The 16,983-nt window shown below is 47.2% G+C and overlaps 1 protein-coding gene across 2 annotated transcripts in view; it reads left to right on the forward strand.

The window, feature by feature from the left end:
• LOC119382338 (transmembrane protein KIAA1109 homolog) overlaps nt 1-16,983 on the forward strand; it is a 961,129-nt gene that overhangs the window by 256,937 nt on the left and 687,209 nt on the right. The window contains exons 13-14 of one of the 2 annotated variants that reach the window (XM_049412180.1): nt 3,054-3,338; nt 10,423-10,563. In XM_049412180.1, coding sequence (XP_049268137.1) covers nt 3,054-3,338; nt 10,423-10,563 — 426 coding nt within the window. The remainder of the gene's footprint in view (nt 1-3,053; nt 3,339-10,422; nt 10,564-16,983) is intronic. The other variant, XM_049412181.1, reaches the window with a different exon arrangement.

A 16,983-nucleotide genomic window follows, 5' to 3' on the forward strand; every position in this document is an offset into this window, starting at 1 on the left:
AAAACGCGTACGCACCCTTCGAGGTTCCCAAATGGTCTCTCCGAACCTCGGCGCGCGCCTCTGCGTCTAGGCGAGCGCAAGCAAGGTCCGAATCCCGCCAAAATTAGGCCAATGGGACACCGTGTTTAACCTTCGAGGGCGGGGTGGCAGCAAAGTGACGGCGATTTATGACCAGCTGCCCCCCGTCCGGTCGAGAGGAGAGAGACACGAGAATTCTCCAAGGGAAGATCGCGTCGAGCAACTGGTTGCGGACGCCTGAATTCCCACATCCCTCCCTCCTTAAATGCCCCCTACTAACCAGAGCTCCTGTGTCGGCCAAGAAAACATACGCAACAAAGTCGCAACGGCAAGACACCTGGGCGTTAAATTAAATTAACACGCAGTGAAAATCCTCAGGAAGAAGACAAACATTAGCTCTAAAGCTCTCCCAATTAAAATATCAACACCTTATCGAAACGCTTACATCCGATGTGCACAGAAACCCCAGTTAAGAACAAATCGAAACGAAGAAATACAAGAACAAACATCCGCCGAGGCATAGGCGGAGAGTAGGGGGGGCTGGGGGGCTCCGGCCCCCCCCGGACTGCCTCATGGGGGTGCAGAGCCCCCCCTGGCGCCGGCCCAGGGTATTTTTTAAGAGCTTGGCTTAGGTCCCCGGGTCGTCCTGCCTGGCAGCTATTTCACAGGAGGCTGTTTATGCCCGCTTCTTTTTCATTTCAGCCATTTAAAGTTCGGCACATGGGCCAGTGACAAGTCAAACATTCAATGGAAAAATGCCCCTCAAACGGATTTTCACGTGCAGAATATGTTGTGCTGATGGACAACTGAAACGAAGACTTAAGCTATGACAAATTAAAAAATTCGCCGGCGATTACGATACTGCCTAATTCGCTGAGCGCAGCCTCGTGTTCGGGCAATGCCAGCTGTGTTTGAAGTTTTGGCTATCTGCAGTTGTAGCAATGTAACATTCGTCACATATTGCCACAGAAACTGCCAGCGCTCGAGCATTGCAGCTGTCGCGAACCAAGTGAAACGCCCACAGCCCCGTTACGACAAGTGAAGCCAGCCGCAGTGCACGTGCCAGCCCTGCATGCGCACGAGCTCCGACCAAGGGGCCAGCGCGCGCGACAGAGGAAGAAAGCGAGGCTAGAGGCCAGTATCTCGTGATATCGACAGACTCCGCGTTCGCTCTCTTTCGTCCTCGTTCGCGCTATCGGTTACGCCGCCGACGCCAACGGCGATGCCGCTCAATGCAGGAACGGACGCCTAAGAGCTGCGCTCTAATTGTCTTGAACCCCGTAGTGAATGGTTTTCAGAACACAAAAATGATACTGAGAATACAAAGCAATCTCAGTCAGCCACTGAGCGCTTTCGCACAAACTTACTCGCCAATAAAAAAACGGGTAATTTCTTGGTTGCCTATACATATTGGTACCCTTCGACATGCCTGCTTATAAAAGTGCCGAGAAAAGATTGTACACAGTTTTGATTTATCAGTAAAGGGTTTTACTAAAAGTGCGGCCACCAATGAGCAACTCCATTACTCGTCCAGATACATAACCGCAGCTTCGCACAAGGTGCAGTGGTAGCAAATGGTATTTGCTACCATCTCAGAATTACTTTCGGCCATCTTGAATTGAACTCACTGGCATATAATTAAAGCTTCCCGTGATAGCGTTAGCCTACTGTCTCCTGTGTGGCGCATGTTTTAACAAAGTAAAGCCTAGCCCCACGCATTGCGTGAATCGATTTTACGCGACGCGGTCAACGAAAATTTCGCTTCGAGCCAAGAGTTACGATGTGGATCGATGTCTTTGTGTAAATTGAAAAATAAATCTAGGGTCTTCCACTTACAGATCTTCATTATGATATCGCGGGCACCTACTAAAGTTACATTAAATTCTTTAATTTGGAAGTTGGACTCCTCTCTCTCTCTCTCTCTATATATATATATATATATATATATATATATATATGTGGAGAGAGAGAGAGAAATGTGGAAGAGCAAGTCGGGCCCCCGCCCCCTCCGGCAAAATGAAAACTCTCCGCCTATGCGCCGAGGCAATAATAAGGAACAGTAAAAACAGTAAAGAAGACATAAAAAGTCAGAACGATCGCGAAAAGTCTCTTAGATGAATGGTGCCGCTCGTCTCAGGCCCGTCTTCGCGTACACAGACTGCAACAGGCGTCGGTTGCCGGCCGCCACGTCGATGCCTTGACTTAAAGGTAAACATTCGGCAGAAGTCTGCCTGGTTGGGTGAAAGACTAAAGGCAAAAGGAGAAATCTCCAACCAGAAGGTTTATTTTAAAAAAACCCGACGTTTCGAAGCCTGACCGGCTTCTTCTTCAGGGGTGAGATGGCCCGAGGTGCACGGCGCTTATATTCGCTTTCTTGCCGACAGTTGCCGCAAGCCTTGACAATAAGAGGGGGGGCAAGGTCCCCGTGGTGCAGTTGATGTTTTCCGCTGTATTCTGTATATGCCACGACTCGAGGAGAAGCCGCCGGCGCCAACGGCTTTCCTGTTCCAGGATCACCGCATCGTCAGGACTAATGCAGTGGTCACATTTTTCGCAGTGTTCCGCTACTGCACTCTTATCGCTGTTCAGCTGACACCCGCCACTGTTAGCAACGAGCAGCTCGTGCACAAGGACACACTGCAAGGGCACAGCAAACACATGCGTACAAGAGTCCCAGTGCAGTGATGGTGTGAGCTCAATTTACTTGGGACAGTCGGTGCCACACTGCAGCAGGTGCTGTGTTTCAGAGGAGTAGCAACAGCTTTCGTTTAGTAGAGATAGCTGTACAAGTTCACACGCACTCACAGAGGAGAAAGCTGGATGAGTTGTCTGCTCTGCTGCTCGCAATCCCCTTCGCGGGTGCGATTGTAAGTGCTGGTTTGTGAATGCTGCAAGTTCTTTTTCTTTTGTTCCTGCTTGGCGTACACTTGAGGTAACCTTCTTCTTTTCTGGCTTCGGGCTTTAGGGGGTCGGCCTAGAATCGGGGCCAGCCTAGAACTAGAGTCAAGTAGATACGTTATTACTATGTGTTGCAGCAGCAGCAGCAGCAGCAGCAGTGGGTCCAGCAGCCCCCGTTGTTGCAGCGCAATGCAGTGGTGGTGCGGCTGCAAGGGGACGTGCATGTGCTGGTGTCACCACCCCTGCTGGAAGGGGTGCGAGGCTTTGCCGAGGCCCTGGTGCCCACACTGGCCGCCCTCCATCCAACCACTGTGCTTGGTCGGCTGATGGCCCAGTGCTGGAAGGCAGTCAAGGGCACCACGACCACTGGCCCATTGTCACAAGGCCCGGCTGAAGGGTACCACGAGACACACACTGAACAGGCAAGGCTCTCTTGTGTGACATTGCCGAACCTCATGCTGGTTAGTGGGTCGGTATTCTCCCGTCGGCTTTCCATGCCCGATTTTTGAAGCTGCCAGCAGTGACCCATAAGCTATGCATGTTCAGAACCGGTCAGAGCTGACATGGGGGACTTGCGAGAGTGAGGAGGGAGCTGGCATGCTTTGCAGGGGAGACATGATGAGCTTCCCTCATTTCTAGGCTTGTGCGAATAGTAAATATTAGGTCCGAAGCGAGTAGTGATTTGGTCGAAGCAAATTTCGAAGCGAATTTGAATAGTTTATATCACATATTATAAAGAAAAATGAGCATATTTGTCATGACCCAACTAACCAGCACAATATTTTTAAAGTTGAAACAAGGCATATGCATATGTCATTCTTTCTGGTTCAAAGGGAAGTGGAAGCAAGTTTTTTTGGGTAATAGCAGGATTCGACTTTCGGTAGAATTCAAGTGATAACCTGAAAAATATGTTAGGTTTTAAAATTTACTATACTTAGAGCATATAAGCCAGTATAACAAGCTTTAGATTTAAAAAATGATGATTCGATGTAAGGGCAATACAGTAAAACCTCATTAATTCGAACTCTGTTATTTCGAAATCCTGCATAATTAGAAGGATTTCTTTGGCCCCGTATTTTGCAATGTCAATGTGAGTGGATAATTTGAAGTGGCGGTCAGTACCAGCCCGAATAGTTCGAAAACTTACGGTGCTATGTGCCAATTCCCTGATCCCGATTTAGCCGCAAATCTGCAGAAACGATGGCCCTTAGAAGCCACAAGGTGGCAATACTAATGAGTGACAAGTGAAGCAGCCCAGCCTTGCTGCTGCCAGCGCAAGAAAAAAACTAAAGAAAAGGCGGTCTCGTGGTCAGCTGAAATGTACGCCTGCGGAAAAGACGCGCTTAACTGCAACACAGCAGTGACACGTGGGCAGCATGACGCATGCTCCTCTAAACGTCAGCCCTTCATGATTTACCCATTCTTTCCGGGAAAATAGAGAAATTAAGAAAGGGCGGTTTCACGGAATTCGCGATGTATGCAAACGTCCGAATGGCGGTTGTTCCGGCAATTTGCGCACTTGCACTGCTGGCGGAGTACTTGCCTGCAACGCCTACTTTGAAAACTCAGTTCGAAAGCTTCAATGATCACCTTTTCCACCCAGAACACATCGCGAATTCCGTCACACTGGCCATTATTAAATTCTTCATTTTACCAGAAAGAATGGGTGGATGGTCACATCATGACGTGCTGACGCTGCAAGGAGCAGGTGACATGCTGCCCGCGTGTCACCACTGTGTTGCAGCGAAGCACGTCTTTTCCGCAGGCGTGCATTTCAACCGTTTTAGATGCGAAGCATCTTATACAGCATAGACCGCTTATAACGTAAGTCGCCGGAGTCGCGAATATCTGCACTATAAGCGGTACCGCACTATAACCAAAACAACATTTTTGAAAGGTTGCACGTGTGCAAACATTACCAATGGGTAGGCGCGCGATTCCGACTATCGAGGCATGCGACTGGGACGTAAGTTTGCGTCTGCTTACGTTTGGAAATGTTGAACGGTTAGCGTACGCGGACCTGCGGTGCCGACATAACGAACGCGGAAAAAATGCGCCGTCACGCGAAGTCGCCGCGGTAACACACTGCGCGTGCGCGATGTCGAAAACGGTGGCGACCACAAACCACCACTCGAGTGTTTCACATGCACGCCCACGTTTTCGTTGAAGGTGTAAGTCACAACACCTTTTAAATGCAACAACCGCAAAATGTTTCATTGACTCTGCACCAAACCGTAACTTCTGTAGGCCGCCGACATGGCAGCTAGTGCTTGTTAGGCCTAGCGTGCGCGTTGCAACTTGGCATTCGTCGCAAGAAGCTTGCCCTAGACAACACGGAGATCGGGCGTAGAAGAGATCGCACTCGCGAGCTAAACTGAGGGCATCACGCGTGAAACGCAGTTTCGGTTTGCGGTTGGGAGAACAGCCGCGGCAACTATCCTGAAAAAGTCTCTCAAGATTGTAAGTCCGCCTGTTGGTGGCAAAGGCGAAAGCTCAATCGCGTCTCAAAGCATTGTTACTTGCGGGGGAATTGAGGTTGCACGCGCGATATCTGCGCTCCACGACGAAGCAACTATTTTCCCGACGGAGACAAATAGTGGCAACGCGCTCTTGATGCGGACGCGGGCGCCCGTACATAGCGGAGCGCGCATGTCATGCGGCCGGGGCAAAGCGCGCATGTCAAGGGGGCAAAGGCTTCTCCGTCGGCCACGCAACCGCTCCCCCTCCTCACACCACGCACCCGCGCCGGGCTGCTGTCCCCCACCGCCATCCCCCTTTTTTTTCCTCCCCCGGCTCCTTGTTCGTTCGTTCCGCCTCCGCTCCTCCTTCGAAACGCCGTCGCCGCTCTCCCTCCCCCCTGCCGGCGCATCTCCGCTGAGAAGCACGCTCGCTCCCTCGCATTTCTGAGAACGTTCCGGCAGCCGCATTATAACCGGTCTTTCATCTTGGGGGACTGCACAATAAGCGGTATGCGTATACATGGAGTTCTATGGGAGGGTAAACGGGAGTCAGAAAAAACCGCATTATAGCTGGTACTGCACTGTAAGCGGTTACGTTATAAGTGGTCTGAGCTGTAGCAGAGTTCAAACCGGTGGTGGTGGTGGTGTGCGCCGTGACCACACTTACCCGCGCATGCGCAAACCCTCTCCACACACCTCTCCCCTCCCCCTCTCCACTCCTCTGAAACGCAGACTCGACATACCGAAATTCTCTCCTGCGCAACGCCGCGATGAGTGCCAGCGCATACACATCCCCTCCCCCTCTCTCTTCTCTCCTACGCTGCCCCCCTCTTGCGCGCCTGTCGACCGCGTTCCCTGTTCGCCCTCGTTCCCCGCTCCCCATTCGCCTCTTCGCGTTCCACGACGCAAGGTCGGTAGCATGCTCGAGGTCGGTAGCATGCTCGAGGTCGGTAGCATGCTCGAGGTCGGTAGCATGCCCAACGAACGCCATCAAAACACGATCATGCAAGTGCTCCGGCTTCGCATCGCCTCATGGTCCCCTTTAGCGGGAGATGGTGTAATTTCTTTTCCTCTTTCTTTTTTTTTTCTTGCGTTGGCAGCAGCAGTGCTTGCCGTTTCCCCGGTTTAGCGGCAAAATTGGGACCAGGTATTGCTGGAAGACATAAGCCTTGTAGCCGCAAACTAGCAGGAACAGTAAACGACCTCCTCTGATTACTTCCAGTAATTCAAAGTTCCTTGCATCCCACTTTTTGTATGTTCGGTTAATTTGAAAATCTGCCTAATTAGATTTTTCACATTCCCAGTGACTTTGAATTAGCGAGGTTTTACTGTATGTTCATTTAAACTTTAAGTGGGGCTTCGCGACAGTGCAGATTTCTCCTGGAAAGGTGTATTCATAGTATAACACACCTCCACTGCAGTGAAACAGCCTTTACAGGCGGTTACACGTGGTTTATACATGTCTATTCGTTCATTTCGAGTACTTGGAAATTTCCTAGTATTTAAATTCGTTTCGAAGTAGATTCGAATGCTGTAATATTCGTTCGAATATTCGAAGTGCTTGAATATTCGCACAAGCCTACTCATTTCTCACAAACTCTACAATGAGCAATAATTAGGCTGAACTCTGGCTGTCTTCTCGTCTTTCTTGAAATCTTCAGTTGCCTGCACTGTGGTAATATGGAATGAGCGAAGCTATCACACCTCTTCTGCCGCTGCAGCTTGTCATGAAAACCTTGTGTGTTTCCCAAAGTGGTGAGGCACCAGTGCTATTATGTTGACCTAGAATGGAAAACTGAGTTAGTTGGTATGGATTCATGTTTAGGACTGTGCAGCGAACTGCACACGACATGCAGTGAACGAGCCTGTTTCTGATCGCCTGAAGATTATTCTATTCGACGCGGAGTCCAGCTTGGCTTCTTCCGAGTCCGGGTTCACAGGGAGTGAGCTTTGCGATATTACCAAACAAGCGGTGGTGTCTGTTTTGTCGCCACCCAAGATAGATCGTAAGATAGCAGGCTCGGTGGCATCCATTTTCTAAACGATTGCTATCGCTTGCAAGATAACTGTGAGCTCACTGCATTTGCTGCTACTGCATCTATGGCTACTCAGGCTTTTTACTTGACATGCAGCAGTAATAAAAACAACAACAAAGTGGGCGCTGATGTACTGCGCAGAATACAGAAATCTACTCTGCGTAGTGCACGATACGATGTGCCTAGGGGCTCTCCTTCTCCGAAGGCAGCGCTGTGTGTGGTTCTCTTCTTTGTCGTCGTCTTTTTGTGCGCCGCTTTTCTTTAAATATGAATATGCACCAACTCGCCCAACTTTCTATTTTGAGGCAAAGAAAGCAAAGGTATGGCATGCGAGTTGAAAAAGGCGTTCACAACACTGGCTTGCAAGTTAACCATGGGACCACTGGTGCCAGCAGAAGTTTGTCCTCTGCAGTTGCAGCAAAACTTGGTAACATTGAAGTCGCTAATAAACAAGCTTCATTATATATACAAGATGTTCTATGGTCATGAAGCTATAGGGACACAAATACTTTGTTATATTGAGAATTTCATTGTGTCGAAGTTCGTTATATCAACGCTTAAATTTTCTTGCACGTACTAGTGTTGAGACAGTTGGTCTACGAGAGTTGACATCGCATAACCATTGCATCACATAACCTTGTGGTACAATAAGGCTGATGCCACGTTGTGCCCGAAAGGATTGGCTTTTTTTGTGGGTGTGGAAACCACTGTCTTCCAGTAATTGCAGTTTTGGATAAGAAAATGCACTGAAACCACAGTGTATTCACTGACGGAAGTGCCAGTATGACTTGTTGCCACCAAGTAGTTCTGCTACCACAGAAGTGTTTATGGTGTAGCACTGTTGTAATCATCAAGGAGGTTAAAAGAAAACTTCTGGAGTGGAGGTCCCATATACGCGCCCATGCGAGCGGTTGAAGCCTGGGAAACTGGTTGGCAGCCATCTTGCTCCAGGCAAGAGGGAGCGCAGCTTGAGCGTGGTCAGCGTAATTGTGAGCTTCCGCGGGGGCGTTTCAGCATGAGAATGCGACAGTTAGCGTCACTTATTTGGCACAATTTCTTTTTTGTCGTACAAGATTGAAGAAGGCAATTTGTTACGCCATAATACATGGGCTGAAGCGTGCCCGATAACACGTAGAATTCGCTTGCAGCATTCTCGAATCGAACCACATGATGGAGCCAATAAGTGGTACATAAAATTTTATTCAGCCCCTGTTTTTATACAATTTCAAAAGAAAAAAGAAGCATATACAATGCGGTTTATACATGAATCGTATAAAACTTCAAAATGCATCATAATACAGACTATCTTGAAACTAACCGTATGAAACATGCGTCCTTAAAAACTAAACACAGCAAAAGAAAAGATACAAAAGCAGACCAGTTTGCTGCAGCTCTTAGTTACGCATAATGCAGACAATTACGAAACTAACCATATGAAACACGTGCCCTTAAAAAGTAAAGATACGAAAGCAGACTAATTGACGAGCTTGCTGCGGCTCTTGTTTACGCTCGTTTACACATTTTTAAAAATAACTGTCCTTGTCAGCCATGTTCATACTCCACTTTGGTAGTTTTTCCAGTTTATTTCTTTTAAATATGGCGAAGCCTGATTTTACAGCGAAAACTGTTATCAGATCACAACAGCAGTGGGGTAGTTGTCCGCCACGCCGCCGTCTGTGTCCCTAACCACTTCAGCAGAACAGACTGTTGGGCTAGTTGGTTATCCATGAACTCTGAAAGAATAAGCGCTAAAATTGACGAGCATACAAAGAGGAGAACAGACAAAGGAGTTGTTAGAAGCGCCAGTCCTTTGTCTGTTCTCCTCCTTTGTGTGCTCGTCAATTTTAGCGTTATTCTTTCAGAGTTCCCTAACCACTCTCATGCGAAATAAGAAAAAAAATGAGATAAATGAAAATATCCAGGATCAGATGGGAATTGAAGCCGGGTCCTCTGCATGGCAGTCGAGTATTCTACCACAGAGCCATGCTGGTGACTGGAACTCCTTTGCAAAAATATCCCATACATGTATTATGTCGGCCAAGGAATGGCGTTAACATGTGTAATATAGCGTGTCAGAAGAGTAAAATAACAAAACCAGACGTCATACAATGCTAAGTGTGCAACGAGTGTGTTGTTTAAAGCGTCTCACCCACTTCAAATTGCTCAACCATAATTCTTCATCATCGTCACCCACAGGCAGCATCAACAGATGTGTAGCGGGTACCTCGCTTATCTGCAGAAAGACAAATAATGGCATAGTGAATGCTTCCCTACTTCACAAAAATTATGATTTGTGGCGTAGTGGGTACCTTGCAAGTGTACTCGTATTAGTTTCCCCAAGAGAGTTTAGAATGGGCCCTAGAAGGGCCGCTCTTCTAGCTTTCGCTGTGACTGCGCTGCGTGCTCCGCGCAGGCCCGGTGTTTATTATGTACAGCTTGGCAATCTTCGACAAATTGTTAATGTGGTTATTGAGTGGATCACAGTCCAAGAAATGAGACATCCGCAACACTCGCTTGTCACCAAAGGAGTGGAGAAATCCGCCTTCTGTGGAACTTCCGTGCGAGCCCTAGCGACCACCCGCGTGTTTTCTGTCTGGAGCAATATGGTGGTCGTCAGCGTCAGCGGCGGTGCGCCGCCTCCACTCCAGAAGTTTTTCTTAACCTCCTTGGTAAGCATGCTACATTTAATAGGTCATATTCCTCCACTCATGTTGCCAGTCTCTGCCGCCTCTTTGAGCAAAGCTTTTTTCAGTGTGCCAAAATAGAAACTTCTTGCTACATTAGCTAAACAAAACAAGTACGGCATCTGTGTGGTGTTAGGAGAGGTGTGGACCATAGAGCTTATTTCAGTCCATCATAATCTCCAACCTACTTTATGACCCTGTGGCTTCTGGCAGTCTACAAGATTCATACCAATGGACAACCAGAGAAAGTGCTGCTTTAAAAATCACTTATATTAAGGTCATTTCTCTGTGCTCAAAGGCTGAATGTTTCTACACTTTCTTTTGCAGGTGCAACTCTGGCTTCATATACCCCGCGTGAATGTCATGGCACTCCAGTGTTCAGTTGTGGAAGAACTGATTGCATTTTCTGCTCTTGACAATCTCAAGGACTTGGCGTGTGTGTCTGTCCTGGCTCTCAGCATAGACCAGGTGAGTTGGCCAGATGTGGTTGATGTCACAAATTTAGTAGGGGTGTGCGAATATTCGAAATTTCGAATATTTTTCGAATAGTGTTTGCTATTCGATTCGATTCGCACTGGAATTTTACTATTCGAACTATTCGAACTTCCCAAAAACAAATAGAGTCAACGTCCGATTGAAAGTGACCCCTTCAGATTTTCAATATGCTTCACCTCATTACGCTCTCGTATTGCGGCAAAGCTGCCTTTCAAGCTCCGTTACGGTCGAACTTTGCCAAGAGACAGTCAACGTTCGATTAGAAGTGGTCCCTAGATTTTCTGTATGCTTCACCTCATCATACCCCGGTATTGCGGCAAAGCTACCTTTCAAGCTCCGTTACGGTCGAACTTTGCCAAGACACAGTCAACGTATGATTGAAAGTGACCCCTTCAGATTTTTAATATGCTTCACCTCATTACACTCTCGTATTGCGGCAAAGCTGCCTTTCAAGCTCCATTACGGTCGAACTTTGCCAAGACACAGTCAACGTCCGATTGGAAGTGGTCCCTAGATCTTTCAATATGCTTCTCCTCATCACACCACGGTATTGCGGCAAAGCTGCCTTTCAAGCTCTGCTACGGTCGCAAATGTATTAACTCAAGAAAACGCTGGTTCCAACATGGAGATGAAAGATGTGGCAGAGGTGGGGGCTCAGTTAATGCTTTTTTGGATCTGAAATTTGGGCAGGAAGTCCGAAAAATTGGAAGCCGAAGCTTTTTAGCATCCAAAGTTTCAAATGTTCTTATATATCGACGTCTATGAGGCAGATTTGGAACTCCAGACTTGAAGGGAGCACACCCTTGTCCGCCACATCAGTAGGGCTTCCACAGAAGTTGAAAGAAGAGGAGAGGCTGAGGAAATGGCATCTTTGCCTATCACGTGTAAAGTGTTGTCGGCAACACTTTAGTTGCACCAAATCATGTACATAAATACAATTCGGCCTCTACATTGCCTCATTCTTGATAAGACAACTATGAAACACCACCCCACCAGTGCTTCATCAACCTAGCGAAAAGAAACACTTTCACGTTGCTATCTCATAAGAATATGCTTAGGAATCCTCTCTAACATTTTTTCTGCAATTTCACTTCGAAGTATTGGAAAAATAGTCTAGAAATATTCGAGAAATATTCGAGAAATATTTGACTCGATTCGCACTCACACTTCAATATTCGAATTCGCTTCGCACCCAAAATTTTGCTATTCGCACAGCTCTAAAATTTAGGCATTCTAGAAGACGCAAAGCCAAATATATCGTGCAATACAAGAGGAGGACACGAGTATTTAACAATAAGTGCCTAAAGTAGGTGACTTAAGAAGTTTGCACACTCTACACACGATGTCTTGAGACTTGAACTGTGCCTGTAAGTTTCAAAAATGCCTACATTATATTAATACTGTAGGGTCTTTCATGCTCATAGAACAAAGGACACAGTACACCGTCTGTATAGCAGCTAAAGGGCTTTAATTTACACCTTTTGCATAGCAAACCCACTGGCTGAATTATGCAGTTGGTGGCAAGCCAATGTAAATGTTCAACTCACCATACAGGACAAGAAGTTTGCCCCTGCCGGAAGCCTATTTCAATTGTGGGCAATCACTCGTGAGCAGAGGTGTATTTGGGGGATGGTCTCAACGGCACTCCCCCATCGTAGCCTCCTTCAAAGACATCAAGTTGGTTCGTGTCGAAGTGGATAAAAACCAGCGGGAAACACGAACCACCGAGAAGAAGAAACCCAATCCTCCTCAGGCGACACCACCATCTCGAGAGACATGCGCTAGGGTATTCAGCTTGTCCCTAATTGACAAGGGTTTGCGCTTCCTCAACGCCATGCTTGATCGCCCGTACCGCTACCAACTGCAGCTGTCATGAATTGTGCACTACTGAGCAGTGCGCAGCCTCACAGTCGCCTTGTGTCAGATGCCACCAAAAATGGTGGCGATTGACACAAGGTTTGTATACAGTTAAACCTGGATATAACGAAATTGACAGATTCCCGAAAAAATTTCTTACAAACAGGTTCTCCTTATATGCAGTTTCAGCATGAAAATTCGAAAAAGAAACGCACAAACTGAGGGCAGAGCTCAGCTAAAACATTTACTTAGCAGCAAAGAACTGCGTTATTTTGCTCTATTGCTTGTTTGTGAGGTATGGCATTACTGAAAGTTCGTAGGATGTCAATACAATGCTGCTCCGTCATCGTCTAGCCCTGACCTCCGAGATAGCATGGCGCAAGACTGCACAGCCCGTGACGAGTCGACCTCCAAAGATCTGTTGTTGTTGTCGGCACCGCGGTTTTCGATAGTTTCCACCAGTGCCTAATCTGATATTTCCTCGGTAGTGACGACACAGTACACATAAAAAAAAAAAATTACAAGGCTGCACAACGTCAGGGGCTGCACCACGTGCGCAGTGAAGCCATGCGCAGGTGCACAGCATCGAAAACGAAGAACGAACGACACAGATACCACGAAATATTTGGAAAAGCGCTTTCTATATGCGGTGTGGCCCCACCTATGCGGCGCGAATTTGAAGCGTAACCGGCGTAAATATGTAACAGCACGGAGCAAGGACTTTTTTTTTTTTTTTTTTTTTTGGCTTCACTTGTTGCTGCGTTACTGAAGTGCAGTTCAGAGACTTCTGCAACAACCGAAGAGTGGTGCTGCCAATGGAAAAGCCATTTCTTTTTTTAAAGAAAGCTGGCGCGGTTAGCCGGCACATTACTTTTGTGTTTTTTAGAAAAACATTGTTTGTATTTTGGTAGAGTTGTTGCTATTACTGATTGAAGTCATCTATCTAATTTGAATGTTTAATTTGTCAAGAAGACCCTGTATAAATAGAACTTGAGGCGCATGAAATCTCGGCCAGTATACTTGAAAGAAAAAACATCGGGCAGATCCTACGTGCTATGGGAATCTGATGTAATGTGACGCAGCCAGCGGGGAGCTGCATACCTCGCCTTGTTTCTCTTTGAGGAAAATGAAGTGATTCATGTCATGACATCTCCAGTTCACTATATATCCCATGTTTGTCATGCATACATGCATGTGCAATCTTTAATATAATGAAACGTATATTCTGGTATATACAATGCATAACCTGTCATTATGTTCGTCACGCACTCATGTCATGCCATACCAATTTTGGTGTATATTCAGTTAACAAAACGGCTGGAAGTGCACCGAGAAAGTGTCATATAAATCATGCCTTACATGACATGCATATTATGACTTGCATGTTAGGACCTGTCAATAATGTTCGTCATACAGTCATGTCACATGATACTAGTTTTAGTATATATCAAGCTAGGGAAACAGCCGCAAGCGTGCCATGAGCGTGGCATGCAAATCATGCTGTACATGAAATGCATGTCATGATTGTCATGTCACCACCTGCCATTAGTGTTCATCATACAGTCGCACGTTGTGCAATATCAATATTGGTGTATGTCAAGCTAGCGAAACAGCCGCGAGCATACCATGATTGTGGCATGTAAATCAAGCAGTGATTCCACTCCTGCGCCAAAGTGCGCCAAATTGGATTTACTGCGCCGTCCTGATAATATCGACAGAAATTGTGCCAAACTGCGCCAGAGTCTCGTGTTTGGGGACATCTATCACCAGCACTCGCACCACCGGCGCGTCAAAACTTGTGCAGCTTGACCTTGGGGCTCTCTAAGTCACAACCACGAACCAAGAATAATTGGCGCTTGCGCGTGCGTGCCGAGTAAGCCACGATGCCATGCACGGTGCCGACGCAGCTTCTCTTGTGCATGTCGTTTGGACGGCAAAACACGCTCTCCGCAGAGGTTTGTGACGTCTAGGACAATCGGTAGCTATAAAATGTGGCGGCAATTCATTGGCGGACATTGACTGTTCTAGAAACGCTGCTGGTAGCTTGTTTCAAGCATCGCATGGCACATAATTAAATCAATGTTCAATAATAACTACACGTGTGCTGCTAAAATGTATCACTTCTGTTGCTGGACATCGCAGAATGAAATCTGGGAACGCTAGGAATAGATATATGGAACAATATCGAATTTACTGTGCTTCGCGTCCATGGAAGAGTGCGTGAGCACTGGGAACGCATTGAGACTTTTCCTCAAATATGCTTTATCCATGGATTTTCATCTAGAAGAGCTTTTTAGAGGCGAAGCTCCTCTTAGTGTAACCTTGTCACGTGTCCACCGTAAGGCGTAACCAGCACTATCTCCCGAACAGTATCTCCCATCACCGATCCTTTGCAAACTGCCCACTACTTCGTCTTTGCAAACATCCCACTATGATCCATCACCGATCCATTACTTCACCGACCATAAACCCGTTATAATGAAGGGGGAACGGAAGGCACCTTTGCAAACTGCCACTACTTCGTCTTTGGAAACATCCCACTATGACCCATCGCCGATCCATCACTTCACCGACCATAAAGTCGTTATAATGAAGGGGGAACGGAAGTCACGTCTAGCTACCACTTACGATTAATAAAATTTCTTGTATAAAGAAATGCAGTGTTTGTCACGTCTTTGATGATGTACTGGGCTATCGCTTTAATTACTGCTGGGCGAAATCACAGAAGATTTCACGGTGTAACCATGATTGCTTCAGGAGCTCCTCCCAAGCTCTTCATCATTCACCCGTGGATATGCTGTGAATTTTCGTAATTCCTTCGACCAGCACACCCGGGTTTGTAATCGCTCTTGCAGGAAGTGTCCCCGAGGAGGCTCTTGCCCGTTCGAGCTCGTGAGTGCTAGGGTCTCAATTGGAATTTTAGCTGGCTTTTTTTTAAAATGTCATCTCATTAATAAAAGCATGCCTCCTGGCCGGAGCTGCCGAATTCGGTTTTAATATGCGCAACTGTCAGTAGCGGGCCCGCCGCTTACGGCCCTAGCATCGGAAGGCCCACTGTGAGGGCTAGCTAGCAGCTAGCCCTTTTGGATCCGACTTCACGTAACTCAAAAAACAATGGTTTAAGGGAATACGGCCGCTCCAGGGACCGAAGCGGTTTTCGCGCTGCCAGTTCTCTAAATGCGAAGTAAGCGTTGAGAGCGCAGTAAGTTTACAAGCAGTACGTCTCCTCATGTCTCGAGAGAGTGCGCGCGGCAGCGAGGGCTCCCTTTGAGCGACGCAGCCCCCCTCCCCTCTGCTAGCCTCCCTTCACGCTCCTTACGAAAGACTGGTGGGGCGTTTCCTCTCTGTTTGATAAACAATTGATGGCAGGCCTAGCACGCGAGAGGATGTTATCGCATGTGCGCTCCGCGCAACGATGACGGCCGACTTGTTTCATCTCCGCTTCAGCGGCATTCGTCTCCATCGCTCGTGAGCTTTTATCGTGGGTAAAATATACGATGCGCGGTGTGCTGTTATCAATTTTGACTTTATACGGAAAGTGATGGCGACTCCAATGGCGACGGCCAAAACCCGTCAAGTCTGTCCATATAATTGCTGTCGCAATAAAAAGAAAAAAAAACTGAGGAGCCATTCTATTTTGTGAGGTGGATGACCAGCGAAGCTGTTCAGTACATGGCACAGAGGTGACATGGTGGAGGCTATTTTGGTATCTAAGGTCAGGCTGTTAACGGCTAGGCTATTAACGTTCGCTGCGCAAGAATAATGCGAAAGCCTTAGGTGCCTCATGAAACGCGAAAATAATCGGTGGCGTCAACACGAGCGACGCAAGAAATCATCATCACGTGATGGCGTCATCATGACGTCGTAGATCGCCAAAACTTGTGGTGCCATCATGACGTCACTTGATGACGTCATCACATGACATAGTCGCTTTGTACTGCCTCCGTGACTGGTGCGGTGCAGAAAGCTTGCAATGCCTCTGACCCTGGAGGCGGTGCATAACCATGTTAGGTGCAGAAACCTTTCAGAGAGGAGGCAAGGGAGAATCACTGTGTCGAGTGAGAAGGAAAAAAAAGCGAAGATGGCCGCCTTCAAATCGCTTAAATAATCGCTGAAGAGGTTAATCCAGAAGACTTAACTGCAATACACCCTTATTTTTTCATTATCGAGTGAAATATGAAGTGCTCCCGACAGATTTCCTGCATGAGATTTGCAGTGAATCGAAATATTTCTAGCTCTTCATAAGAGCCCCATAATAGTTATTCAGGTTTAGAATAACAGAGAGCTGAGCTAGTTGGTAAGTATTCATTCTAAAAAGACAGGGCGTGCAAACACGGACACAAGAAAGAAGTCAGGACACCACAAACGCCGACTAACAACTGAAGAGACGCACAACGGCTGAAATTCTTGAATGTAAATGCAACTTGATTCTGCAACGTACTCCAGGATGTGAAATTGGCTGCTCCAGAGTGCTCCCAGTTGCAAATTTACCTGCTCCAAAGTGCTCCACGATAGAAATTTTTGCTGCTCTAAAGT

This window comes from Rhipicephalus sanguineus, chromosome 2 (assembly GCF_013339695.2).
Source record: "Rhipicephalus sanguineus isolate Rsan-2018 chromosome 2, BIME_Rsan_1.4, whole genome shotgun sequence".
Taxonomy (NCBI): domain Eukaryota; kingdom Metazoa; phylum Arthropoda; class Arachnida; order Ixodida; family Ixodidae; genus Rhipicephalus; species Rhipicephalus sanguineus.